This window comes from Hemibagrus wyckioides, linkage group LG01 (genome assembly GCF_019097595.1).
Source record: "Hemibagrus wyckioides isolate EC202008001 linkage group LG01, SWU_Hwy_1.0, whole genome shotgun sequence".
Taxonomy (NCBI): Eukaryota; Metazoa; Chordata; class Actinopteri; order Siluriformes; family Bagridae; genus Hemibagrus; species Hemibagrus wyckioides.
This window is the reverse complement of record NC_080710.1, coordinates 30,370,780-30,384,383: the sequence shown is the minus strand read 5'-3', so window position 1 is coordinate 30,384,383 and position 13,604 is coordinate 30,370,780. Positions and strand designations below refer to the sequence as shown.

Here is a 13,604-nt window from a genome sequence, read left to right as displayed (position 1 = left end):
TGAGGGTTTAGAAGCAAACTGTTTGGTTGTCATAGCGTTAGATGGAGCGTAATCTTTATGAGAAACCTCTCATCGGGATTCCTAACATTTCACCTGTGTCTCAAAGCCTGAATGCGTAACATCACACCATGAGGAACATCAACCTGGAAAGATCCGGAATTTTCTGTCTAATCCCTGGAGCGCTTACTAAAGACGACGTTTTTTTTTCCGAAGAAAAGCCAAACAAAATAAAAGCGCATCATTTTCCAAAAGAAAAAAAAAAAAACTTTATTGGATATTTTTGTCCAAAAGAAAGACACTTTTTAGAAAACAAGTCGGAGTCTTAGACATTAAGTTCTGGAGGCTTTCCGTGTAGAATAAATACATTATTATAGAATTCCAGTCTCAGGACTGCAGCATGTCCCTGCTGTAAAATTAGGAGAAGAAACGTTTCCAGGCATGCTAGACGGCAAATTTTCCGGATCATGGCTTTAGCTTCTGGGGTAAAACATGGCGTATTTGGATGTGCGAAAGCCAAGCAGGTCTCTCATCTCGTTGCGGAATTTGGACAGGTCTTGCCTCAGGTCGTTGAGGTTCTCCACCGTAGCCTGGTCCGTGCTCTGCATCTTCTGCCGTGTGGACGTCAGGTAACGATGCACCAGGCAGCACATGATCTTCTGGTAGTTTTCATCCCTTTTCTGCTTCAGGTTCTTCCACTCCTGAAAACCACATGATGAAGATCAAACTCACAGGAACGCCGAGCTCTATTGCTCAGGTGTATAACATGAGATAAATTATAAGTTATTATGGTTAAGGATGTCTGCCAAATTAAGGGCCTTGTTCAGGGGCCCAGCAGTGACAGCTTGGTGGACCTGGAACTCAAACTCACAACCTTCTGATTAGTAGTCTAACACCTTGGACACTAAACTACCACATCCCTTTAGCCGAGCACACACTCAAACCCATGAACCAAGAAATGATGTTTATTGAGTTCTTTATAAAACCCTATGGTTCAGTACTTGGCCAATGTACTTGGATTTTCCCTTCAAAAATGGTTCTATGGAAAAGCTTTGGAGAGAATGATGACAATTTTATATACAACATTTCTCCAACTGAGAGACTGTGCAAGGTGAAATGGGTGCCATTACTTATTTTTATCTCTATGTACATAACCCTGTGTGGTCAAAGATCAAGAAGTTGATTCAATTTGTGAAAAACTGAAATGATGAAACACTTCAATAAAAAGGGAGGAGTTTCACTGTTAGCAAAACTATAGACTAATTTTTTCATTCATAACACAATTTTGTTGTGTTTTTTGAAATACATTTATTCTGGGTTTGTATTTGCTGTATTTCTTTGTTGAAATTTGTATTTAATAATAATAATAATAATAATAATAATAATAATAATAATAATAATAATAATGAAGCCCAGAATGAGTTTAAAAAGAATCTTGGATTTAAAGAACCACATTGGGTTCGTTTCCATAAACACAACAACAGTTCTAGAGATATAAAGAACAGTTTTGGGGTTCTACAAACACCGATCAGGAATAACACAATGACCACCTGCCTATTATTGTCCCCCTTTTGCTGCAGCCCTGACCCATCGAGGCATGGACTCCACTAGATCCCTGAAGGTGTGCTGTGGTGTCTGGCACCAAGATGTTAGCAGAAGATCCTTTAAATCCTCTTAGTTGCGAGGTGGAGTCTCCATACTTACAGGACTTAAAGGATACTTTTGATAGATACTGACCACTGCAGACCGGGAACACCCCACAAGAGCTGCAGTATTGGAGATGCTCTGATCCAGTGGTCTAGCCATCACAATTTGGCCTTTTGTCAAACTCAAAGCTCAAATCCTTACGCTTGTCCATTTTTCCTGCTTCTAACACATCAACTTTGAGAATAAAATGTTCACCTGCTGCCTAATATATCCCACCCACTAACAGGTGCCATGATGAGGAGATCATCAGTGTTATTCAATTCACCTGCCACTGCTCATAATGTTATGGCTGATCGGTGTATGAAGCAAGTGATAGAACCATTTTAAGCTCTATACAGAACCATTCCTTTTTAAGAGTGTGTGATCAGAAAGCTGCACCTGTTTTCACTCACTGTAAGCTAAATAGAATTTTTGGTAAGCATCGGCAGAAGTCTGTTTCCACCCAGCCATCCATCCATCGCTCACTGACCTTCAGCATTTTCTGTTTTGGTCTGGCCTGAAAACCAGACCCAAATAATTAAATCAGAAAGAACATTCAGCAACCACAGAAAGAGGATGATTTCCAAAAGAGGGATCCAGTTTAAGCTCCATGCTTTTGCACATTTTTTCTTTTTCTTTCTTTTCTTTTTATAACAAGCACAGCAAATTCCTTGGCCTTAAATTTCTCAGCCATTCATCTGGAATGCTGGAAACACAAAGCAAAAAAACAGAACAACGTAAAATATTCCTATAAAAATGAAAGAATCACACCAAACACTTAAATCTTTCTTAACTTACAATATTTTGGATTTAAGATTCTGTCCCAAATCATATACTTGCGCAAATAGTGAGTCGTGTGTTCATAATGAAAGAAAAAGTGCACTTCAGGTACCTGGATGATGTACTTATTCAACCGAAGAACAAAAAATAAGTGTGGAATGTTAGACAATTTATTTACTCAGTGCTGCTGCAGTGGTTGCTCAAGTGGTTGCGGCTCTGGGTTATGGAGCAGAGTTCAAGCCTGCTACTGTTAGGCTCCTGAGTGAGTCCCTTAACCCTCACTGCTCCAGGGGTGCTGTATCATGGCTGACCCTGTGTTCTGACCCGAACTTCCAAAGGTGGGATATGTGAAGAAGGAATTTCATTGTGCTGTTATGTATATGTGACAAATAAAGGGCTTCTTCTTGTTTACATAGAGGAAAAAGGGGTGTTGTTTGGATGGTTGCATAAAAAAAAGCCGTTTTGGACAACACTAAATGGTAGCCGGGGCACTGGAGATGTGGTAGCTTAGTGGTTAAGGTGCTGGAGTACTGATTAGAAGGTTGGGAGTTTGAATCCCAGGTTCACCAAGCTGCCACTGCTGGGCCCCTGAGCAACGCCCTTAACCCACACTTAGCTGTCTAAAATGAGATAAACTGTAAGTTCCTCTGGATAAAGGTATCTATCAAATGAATGTAAAGATGAGATGTAGAGAACAATTGGGTGTCTGTGTATAGTCTACAGAAGCCAATTTATTTGTTTCCTTTCCTCTTCAGAAGGCTGCCGGATGTCAGAGAGATTGGATTTTAATATCCCTGACTTGAGATGAACTGAAATTAAATGCTGCTGTGATTTTAGTTTGGTGTTTACTTATTTATTTCTGCTGTGCACTTGAGGGCCAAAAGGCATAGCACAAAAAAATGGCGTTTAATAAAAAGAAAACACTCTCTCCATCCTCTGCCTCTTGTGTACTCCAACCCCATCTCGATCTATCCATCTTATACTTATTACCAGAAGTGTCACACTGGTGAAATAAAGAAAAATAAATTCCATCTAATAGAGTCGAGATCAGAGCTTGCCAGAGTTTTGTTTTCTCTCGCTGTTCCAGCACTGACTGACCTTGAGGCTGTTCTGTCTCTTCATCTTTCCAGTGGACGTGTGGGAACAGATCCATTTGCTCAAGCTGGTCAATAAGTAGCACAGCGTCTTCGGAGATGGAAGGATGTTAAACGGAGGAGGCAATGTGCATTTATCATCGAAGTAGCTGAGCCAGAGCTTAGCCCGGGCAAATTTCCATTCTTTATCCTCATGGTTCTGTAGTCAAAACAAAGTTCGGCATCAGATTAGAGCGCACATGTGGCCCAGTTAGAATGACCTCCATTTTCTAGCCTAAGTAAGATTTTCTATGAAATTGTGTTTTGCTTATTTAAACACAAAAATGAAATAATGTGCTAATTGTTTAGATTACCAAAGCGGGTTGTTGCTTCCTTTTTCTCTGCAATGTCTCTATAAACATTTAATGAAAGGTTTTGTGTGGCAGGAAGAAGTTTTTCCTGGTCAAACAGTAAATGGGAAGTAACTGCAGGTAGGAATTAAAGTAGGGAAGTGAAGAAAAGTCGGACCACATGCTCAACAGCCAACCATGCATGTAACGCCTAATTTGTATAGAACTGAGAAAATGTCCTGATGGCTGAAACCATGGCAACCAATAATCACCCGATTTTGCTGCCTTGCTAGCATGAACAGAGCTAAACCTTAAACGTTCACTCACAGCGATTTGTCGGAAGCTCTTATGCAGCATGGCCACTAGGAGTTTGGTGAGAACGATCACCACCACGATGTTGTACGTGCCGACGATGAGGGCGCCCACGAACGAGCGCAATTCCTCTGTGTAGCTGATCCTGGTCACGAATAGTGCCACATGGGCCAGAGAGAAGATATACCAGAAGAGCGCATAACACGTCCCCATAAACCTGAAGAGAAGAGACACCACACAAGACACAGTGACTTGAAGATCCAGCGTCTACTTACTTGTATTTCTAGAATACCCAATATGCATCATGATCTATAGGTTTGCAGTTTGAAATAAAAAAGTAGAAAGATCCATTACAACAAAACAATGAAAGAAATGATACCTCTGACATCAAAGAAGTATATTATGATAATAATCTATCAAGTTTTATATTTATATACTAATTATATTTCCAAACCCATAACCCAAGGGTGCCAATACTTAAATCCTAGGAAAAAAGGGAGGATATTTATGTGTCTGACAATTAAAATACAACAAACATTTTCTGTGGCTGAATCTCAAACATCTTTTCACTGTGTACGTAGTGCACTAAGTAGGGCGTTTAATACTGTTGTGTGCTATACCCTACGTAGTGAGCAAACCAAGTGAAGAGAAATGCATTTGGGATTGATTTTCTTCAATACAGCAGCTTTTGGATCCATCAGAGACAGAAAATATTTATTGTTGCAAGTAAATAAATTTAAATCCTTAAATATAGTCATTGTTATAATAATAATTGGATCTATAATACATTCGGTTGCTATTAATCAATCAATAGGCTGTACTATTTTTTTAGCTCCACCCACATGTCCCACCTCAGCTGGTATGGTACCATAACTTTATGGTTAATCTGTTAAAACTAGCTGAGTGCTAAATAAACTAGGATAAAGCGATAACATCCACCTACGTGTGGAAGGTGTCGTTGCTCTGCTGTTCACAGAAGATTCCTTCGCAGTCCTTGTTGTTGTCTATGATCTTAACCGAATCCTTCTGGTCTTTTCCGTAAAGCTGCGTCAGGCCGATGGTGAAGGAGAAAAGCACCAGGAGGAACAGGCCTAGGAACTTTCCAAACTCCTGCAGCATCTGACCCATTGAGATCTAAATACACAAACAAACACACACACACACACACACAAAGCTTATACACTTAATCCAGTATCTATACAGCTTCAAACCCGAACTGTGCAGCTATTATTCATTTCCAGACCTGCAATCATACTAAGCCTCAGGCAGACTTTAATTAAGCCTCGTGAAGGCATTCTCTCCTTAAAATGGGTTATTCTGGAAGCGTTTTTTCAGGCGACTGTAAGCTTTGCGGCTCAGGAAGCATTTAAACCTGCTATTTTTGGGCTTGTTAAACTTGGGTGTTCCAAAGTATGACTACATCGGGCAAACCAGAGTTGAAAAAGCAAATATTTTGATGGATGATATCATTAATCATCCTTGTTTGGTCCGATATGAAACTCTCTCTTTGTTTCTCTCTCTCTCTCTCTCTCTCTCTCTCTCTCTCTCTATCAATTAAATGCTGCTCAGAACCAGAGCTTGCTGTCGAATCGAGCTGATCTGGGAATTGTCCTAATGGGTGTGGTCTAATATTTTCACTTGACCTTGAACTAAATACGGCATTGTGAAGAGAAAGGGGATTGTTAAATAGAACATGTCCAAACCTTTCTAATTATACAGAATACAGCAAGAAATGCTTTATATATATATATATATATATAATATGCTTTTACTATCTATTATATTTTACTTCCTTACAATTTCTCACACCCAAACACTTACGAGTCACTGCATTCAACTTAACCTTGAAACTTCAAAGCCAACTTAGGAAAACTCAAGGTAACTTTATTTTTTACTCTGAAGTTACACTTATATCATGTCCTTATATAGGACAAGCATAGAGTCCTTATATAGAAATATGGGCGAGTTCATATATGGAAGTCTTATTGCAGGCTTTCATACTGTATATACACACATGCTTTTACAGGTTTTACATAGCTATATGATTTTTCTATCATCGATCATCTGCTAAATTTCAACCATCTGAAATTAACTGGAATGAATGATTTGTATGTGTGAGCTAGCTTGATGTGTATGAAGCTTAACTTTCTTACATTTCCTAGAAAGCATTTAACCTAAGCCATGGACCCTGACTCTACAGAGGACCGTGTGGAAGATTCAGGCTCAAATGAACCGTTTTGCGATTCCTTTGATTTATTCTCCTGTCACAGACAAGTCGAGTCAAGAGCAATTCCCATAGCTAATCTCTCGCAGAGCAGATTTAGCATCGGCGGGTACTAGCTGTGACGTAGCATGATATCCAGATGGCCGAGTGCAGAGGGTCAGAGCGGCTCGCCAACGATGAATCCGGCTATGCAAATACCCCTTCCTTCACTCTCAGTCTGGAGAGACTTACTCAGAGATGATTCAGAATTTCTTGAATTATCTTAACCCATCGTTTAGCTGTGACCGGTCGCTGGGGGTGGACGGAAACATGGCGCAAACAGCACTTCCATGGAAAACGTCTGGAAGGCTGCTGAGTCAACACCCAGTGGGGTTTGTTCAGACACCAGATACAGGATGACTACAGGATTTACCACTAATCCTCAACACAGCTTTCCACTATCAACAAAACAAACAGAAGGAAGAGCAGCATGAGGGAAAGCTGATTATGTCCTGATATGGAGACGCAGCAGGAACGATCATTATCATCAACAGACGTTCAGCGCTGTGTAAAAAATCCATCCTTTATGAAATTTCTCATGTAGGCGTCTTTGTTCAATACTTAAATCCATTTCGTTGTGTGGAGCCTGGAGTTCACATTTACGTTTAATTCCATTATATTTTATTGTTATTTGCTCTCATTAGCCTGTTCTCTTGCTCTGTATCTTTATTAGCTTTTCTCTTATTGTGGTATTTAACTCTATTCAATGTTTCCCCCTCCTGTATAATTATACATTGAGTTATTAATTCTATTGTACAGCACTTTGGCAGTTCTTGTGGTGTTATGAATGTGTTTATAAATAAAGTTGACCTGACACCAGGGTAATGACCCACACATTCATTTCTTTTCCATGAGAAAGTAAATGTATTGTGCAAATCGTCTGCATTCTGTCGGGTTTTTATTGACGGCGCTTCATTACCGCTGCATATTTTGGACAGTCAGGGTTTTACAACCATGTGTTACTACAGCATGCGATCGATTACAGTTCATTCGGCTGAAGAAATGAGTTTAATCTGGTCAGAGCCGCTTTCTTTTCAGTGTGCCAGCTTGAAAATATGCGTTTATTAAACTGGCCATGGTCTGAATGCAGGATGAAAACACAAAAAAGACATACGGATGCTGTGTTATAGAGAACAGACAAGAGGTTTTGTCAAAGTAATACACAAGTACAACTGACTTTATATACAAAAGCCTGTGAATTAACCAAATATGTCTGTCAAGTGTATACGAAAATAACTGAAATACACATTTCTTTATTTCTCTACAGCTTCTAAAAGTAAATAAATATCATGGAAGTCTTTCTGCGGGTGAAATGTTTTTTCTAAAAGGTTCCGTGTCGTGTGAAGGGTCGGTCACATGACGTATTATTTTTGTGTTCCATTAATCCAATATTTTTTAGATAATAATTGAATTAATACATGATATACATCCCACTGAAGCACGTCTTGTGCACGTTTTGTCTCGTTTGTTGTCTTTGTTTTCATGATCAACATCAGAGGTTGCTGGAGGAGTCGCTGAGAAGAATTTCCCTGTATTGTGTAACTGTACGTATGGAAAAAAAAAACCCCTCTAGAATCAATCTCCAATATCCTTTTTTATGTGCATAATTTGTTTAGTGTATCAAAATTCATTTTAATAAAAACTATTCATTTTTTTTTAATAGGTCAGGTGGTGCGATCGTCTGACAGCACGTGTAATTTGAGTAAACCATTAAAAAGGCTAATAATTTTAAAGCTTTTGCATTCAGAAAATTCGACTGAGTTCGACAACAAAAGACTTTTAATTTGGCATGATTTTAAGAAAGAGTGGGCCGGGTATTACATCACAAAGAAGACCTTACATGACCCTGACATGGCAATGACCAGGCATTTCTGAGTGATTGAGTTTTCCAAAAAAACCCTTAAAATGTGTAACTAATATAATGCTGTTTATTTATTTAAGAAATGTGCTTAAGAATGATGTTTGAGCACAAAGTTTCAGATGGGGGTCCAAGTAGATGCCTGTTTTGTTTAAAGAGAAGCTTGTAGAGAAAGTCATGTAGCACAACCCGTCAAAGTCAAATGAGAAAAAAACGGAGAAAACACAGATATAAAGAACTGTTGGAGAAACATAACTGCATACGCTATCTATGTTTTTGGATGTTTTTATATCGTTTTCAGACTTTTAATGAACAATCAGATGTTAAAATTCTTTCATGGCCATGTTTATAAACTTTCTTGTTCTTTCAGCTTTTCCCTTCAGGGGTCTCCACAGTGAATCATCTCTCTCCACCTATCCCTATCTTCTGCATCCTCAACACTTACACCCACTAGCTTCATATCCTCATTTATTCCATCCATATACCTCCTTCCTCTTTTCCTCCTGCCTGGCAGCTCCATGTCCAACATTCTCCTACCAATATACTCACTCTCCCTCCTCTGGACATGTCCAGACCATCTTAATCTGTCCTCCCTAACTTTGTCCCCCAAACGTCCAACATGAGCTGTCCCTCTGATGTACTCGTTCCTAATCCTGTCCAACCGTGTCCCTCCCAAAGAGAACCTCAACATCTTCAGCTCTGCTACCTCCAGCTCTGACTCCTGTCTCTGTCTCAGTGACACTGCCTCTAAACCATACAACATGGCCGGTCTCACCACTGTCTTGTACACCTTCCCCTTGATTCTCGCTGATATTTTTCTATCAGCATGTTTATAAACAATAAAAAAAAAGAATTTACAATGTCTTACACAATTTAGACACTAGGAAGAGTCATTTTTACACAAACTCTACAATGGTTAATAATTTAAATAATTTAAAAATTGAATAGTTTTTTCTTCATGTACTGTTTGGTTGCACCACATGATATTCTAAGTTAATTTTTAAATAAAAAAAAGAACCTGATATCAAACCTAATATAAAAGGTGTTTCAACATGGAGATATAACACGTTACAATACACAATTAAATTAAATCAATCAGTTAAATAAAAATAATTATAATTTAAAAAATAATAATGAAATAAAATAAAATAAAAATAAAATAAAACAAAATACTATAAAATAAAATGGTAAAAAAAAAAAAAAACAGTTCGCTGTAATATTTAAATTTTAAATTAAAAAATAAATAAAATTAAATTTTCAGTGGGGTTAAATAAATGACACGGACGTGATATTCTGATAAAATATAAAACACTGGTTGATTATATTTACGTTAAACTCAACTATAAAATATACAGTGCAAAGATGGTACTGATTCACGGTACTGAATGTCTGGATGTCTGAACGTCTTTAATGTCCCAAAACAAATATGAAAAATAGAGTCTGTGTGCGAGAGAGAAATGCCTTCCATATTTCTGAACACATTTCCATGCTGTAATGCCAAGCACTGATGTCACGGCGTGAGCTCGTCTACTAGAACAGAGAGCGCATGGAAAAGGTATTCCTGCACTCAGAATAACCGTCCTGGCTAGAACAACAACACACCAGTCAGGACACAGTTAACCTGCTGTTTTAAAGGAACACGGCATCCAAAAACAGCATGACGTGACTCAAAGCCAGAAAGCAGAATATATCCATACAGTGCGCTCGACTGTATTCGTACACAACCGAGAAAGAGATTTTATGCAACGAATTCGCACCGAACCAGAATATCCAGAGGTCGACGTGCTCTTTTGTGACCTTAAAAAGATCTGCTGGAGAAAAAGAGACCAGAAAGAAAAGAGAAGGGATTGATTTTGACAGAAGAGACAGAATTCTTTAGAATCCATCTGGTTATCAGGCAGGTCCTGTGGGAATTATGTAACCAAAACTGGAGGAAAAAAAGACACGCTTTTTCCTCCGCTTTGCTATTCAGACGGATTGTAATAATTATTTGTGAGCTAGCGCTGATTTACATGCAGCAAGATCACTAGCAACAAGCTAAATGATGTCTGTCTGGTGCCTAAATGCTAATCATGTACCTCAGAATCATACCTCAGAATCATGCATACAGGGTAGCATCTGTTTGCTGATTTGAGTTACATTTCTGGAAGCTAAATATGCAGAACTCAGTCCACATCTACAGGATGCTAAAGTAAAAACAAAGCATATACAGGTAGACAAAATGGTGGAGGCAGCAAGGCTAATTGAGGCTGAGCATCAGATATGACCACAATTTCCTCTTTAGTTACAGTTTGGTGTCTGAAATTTGCTCAGTAGAAGAAATACTTTCCTCAAAACCTCGTTCCGGTGCTTAGATTTGTGACGTAGCTCACAGTCTATAAAAAAGAACCGAATGTCACCGTGTCACTTCACAGCTCACATGAAGGCGGCCATCTTGGATTATATTTCTAGGGAATCCTTCTGAGGCAATTTTGCCTTAATTCCACCCCCAGCCGAAGTTGTTATGTAAAAATTATATTCTGAAACATTACACTGTTGAAAGCAAAACTATTTCCAAATCATTTTTTAGCCTTGTAGCAAAATAAAAGTAACAAACAGATGAATTAGCTGGTCAAATATCTATTTGAATGTATAGCTGTGTAGATTTGACCACTTCGTTTAAAATTGCTGAATCATGAAAAACGTTATTAATTGTCATGTAAGTAGTCAAACATTTGGGGATGCGCTGTTATGGGGAAACAATCAACGATGATCGACAATCAATATTAATAATCCCAAAAGTTTTATTCCTCACAGGAATCTATTTTGTATTTTTATCCATTTATAGTTGTGTTTAAAGTTTTAAAATGTCTTCTGAACAAGATCTTTCCTAAAGAACATCATTATTCTACATTTTTATCCATCCAAGATCTGTCCTGTTATCATATACATTATAGCAGCTATAAACAGTCGTTCCCTCACCAGCTTCTCTCTTGCTTGTCCTGTCACGTAAACTCCTCTTAAGGACACAGCTTTTTACCTCTGACTCTTATAAGTGCTGACACTGGAGACTCCTTCCGTCTATATTTTTCAAAAAAGGTAGCTATATCAACGCTTACACACGTTTTATACGCTTATGTTTTGAATCTGCTGTATCTATCTCTCTCTCTCCATCTCTCTCTCTCTCTCTCTCTCTCTCATAAAATACAACACAAAGACAACATACTTTTCTTAAAGCAGAATCTAAAACGGCGCCTCATTTATATGTATAGGGCACTAGGAATTGTGTACAACTCTGATAGGCTAAAATATGCAGAGTGCAAACAAAGTGAACAGAAAGCCATTTTCGATTTAGCTTAAAGTCAGTAAAGCTGATATTTGCTCAATATTTTATCATGTCTGGATACCTGCTGTATGTACAGAGATCTAGCCCTTCGAATCCGAGTCTAATAGAAAGGCAATTAAAGGAATTCTAGGAAACATTTCAACCGAATCTCTGACTCTATTTCAGAATCTGACACTTAGAAAAGATGAAAAGGGAACACTTTTTTTCCCTTATTACTTTATGCAAGTCTAAGGGAAGTTGTTAGTTTGGGGCCGTAAACATTTTCGTGAGGAATGTCTTCATGAATGCTGGAAATCTGTTTATTTGGTTCTGTCTGAGACGGTACAATGCTCTATAGCCAAAGACTTGAGGATAAACGGGTCTGATGAAGCACGGCTACGAAGACGAAAGACTTTTTGAAAAAGTGTAATCGAACCACAATTCCTGTGCTGAAAAGCTGAATAAAACATGTTTCTCATCTCTGTCTCATTTTATTTCTCACGAACTCTCATGAATTCTGAGACAGCTGGGTATATATAAATGCAAGTAAAAGTTTTTTTAGTAATAAATATGTTTTCTTTATATAGTCAAAGTGATAAAGAAAACCTGGTTAAAAACTGGATGAGAAGATAAAACGATTTAATAAAAACAAAAAAAAAAACTGAGAAATAATTATTCATAAAATCTAAGGCTCAGAAATTAATCAAGAAAAAGTAATAGAGTAAAAAAAATAACAACAATCCAGGTCATAATTTCAGAAGAAATAAGAGCAGCACTCATCACATTGTGTCATTAATTGTTGAAAGTTTGATTTGTGTATAAATTTGTGAACTGAACATACAACTCAACTGTCTCCAGCTTCAGGAGCCTGGGATTCGGTTAGACGATTTCTAAGCTTTTCAGTGATGAGCTTTACGTAAACGCAGCTGGTAGAGGTTATCTGTACACAGAGCCGTGTGTGTGCTTGTGTGTAAACAGCGCCGTTGGTGTTTACCTGTAAAGGGCCGAGGATGGAGCTGGTGGTGTACATGAAGAAGAGACGCAGGTAGCTCAAGACGTTAGCGAAGGCGAAAAGTCCTTCAGCCACCAGGATGGGGTGAGAGGCGTCCCAGTCTTTCCGGTCAGAATGAATGTTCTTGAACTGAATCAACACACACACACACAACATTTGTGGGAAACATACAACTGTATGATAATCATCTACGATGTATCATGCATCTAAGATGCATATGATAATGTGAAGGACGTGACGTCTGTGTGGTTTGTTTCTGAAGCAATCTGTGGAGAAATCCGAGGCATTACTACAGACTTGATTGAGCGGCATATTTCCTCTAAAGTGCAACATTTCTGATCAGGATTTACAGCACAGACTCAGACTGTAGAGCTGATTCTACTGGTGAGGATAAACGAGGCAAGCTGCGCTTTCAGAAAAATCTGAACTAACAAAATTGTAAAAGTTGTAAATGAACATTTGGTGATGGTAGCGTCAGGAATGGAATTGCTATGTAACTAAACACACATCGAAGAGGTTCTAATACGTTATCGTTTCTATAGCAACAGCGTATACAGGGAGGGACGTGCGTTAGCTCATTTCAAAAACATCTGGATTCACTGATAATTTGAGGTTTTCTTTGGAATTTCCTCCTGATTGGTTGTGTCCATGTCGATGATTGAGTGTCTTTGTCATGTCTCATTCCATAGTGGTGGTTAATATGAAGCTCATATGAAAGTAGACACTCAGGACTGGAAGAATTTGTAGTGTTGCATAAGTATTTCTGTTTTTCCCCTAGACTACTAGGGGAGATATATTAATAGAAAAGTTCCAAAGAAACAAAAACAGTTATTTTTTCCACAGAAATGTTTGTTTCTTCAGAGTAAATGTTGAACTCAAACCCATTTCCGTTCTCTGAGAAGTGCTTGTTCATCTAAAAAGCAGCTGAAATTGATCTTGAACCAGTAAAATTCTGTGTAAGGTTCTCCA

General features: G+C 38.3%; 1 protein-coding gene across 2 annotated transcripts in view; it reads right to left on the bottom strand.

The window, feature by feature from the left end:
* Nucleotides 1–241: 241 nt before the first annotated feature.
* The window catches only part of trpc1 (transient receptor potential cation channel, subfamily C, member 1), a 38,012-nt gene continuing 24,649 nt past the window's right edge, over nt 242–13,604 (bottom strand). For both annotated transcript variants that reach the window (XM_058392258.1, XM_058392267.1), the window contains 5 exons: nt 12,618–12,764; nt 5,142–5,332; nt 4,214–4,415; nt 3,562–3,756; nt 242–698 (listed from right to left, as the gene is read on the bottom strand). In XM_058392258.1, the coding sequence (XP_058248241.1) occupies nt 471–698; nt 3,562–3,756; nt 4,214–4,415; nt 5,142–5,332; nt 12,618–12,764 (963 nt within the window). In that variant the 3' untranslated portion in view covers nt 242–470. The remainder of the gene's footprint in view (nt 699–3,561; nt 3,757–4,213; nt 4,416–5,141; nt 5,333–12,617; nt 12,765–13,604) is intronic.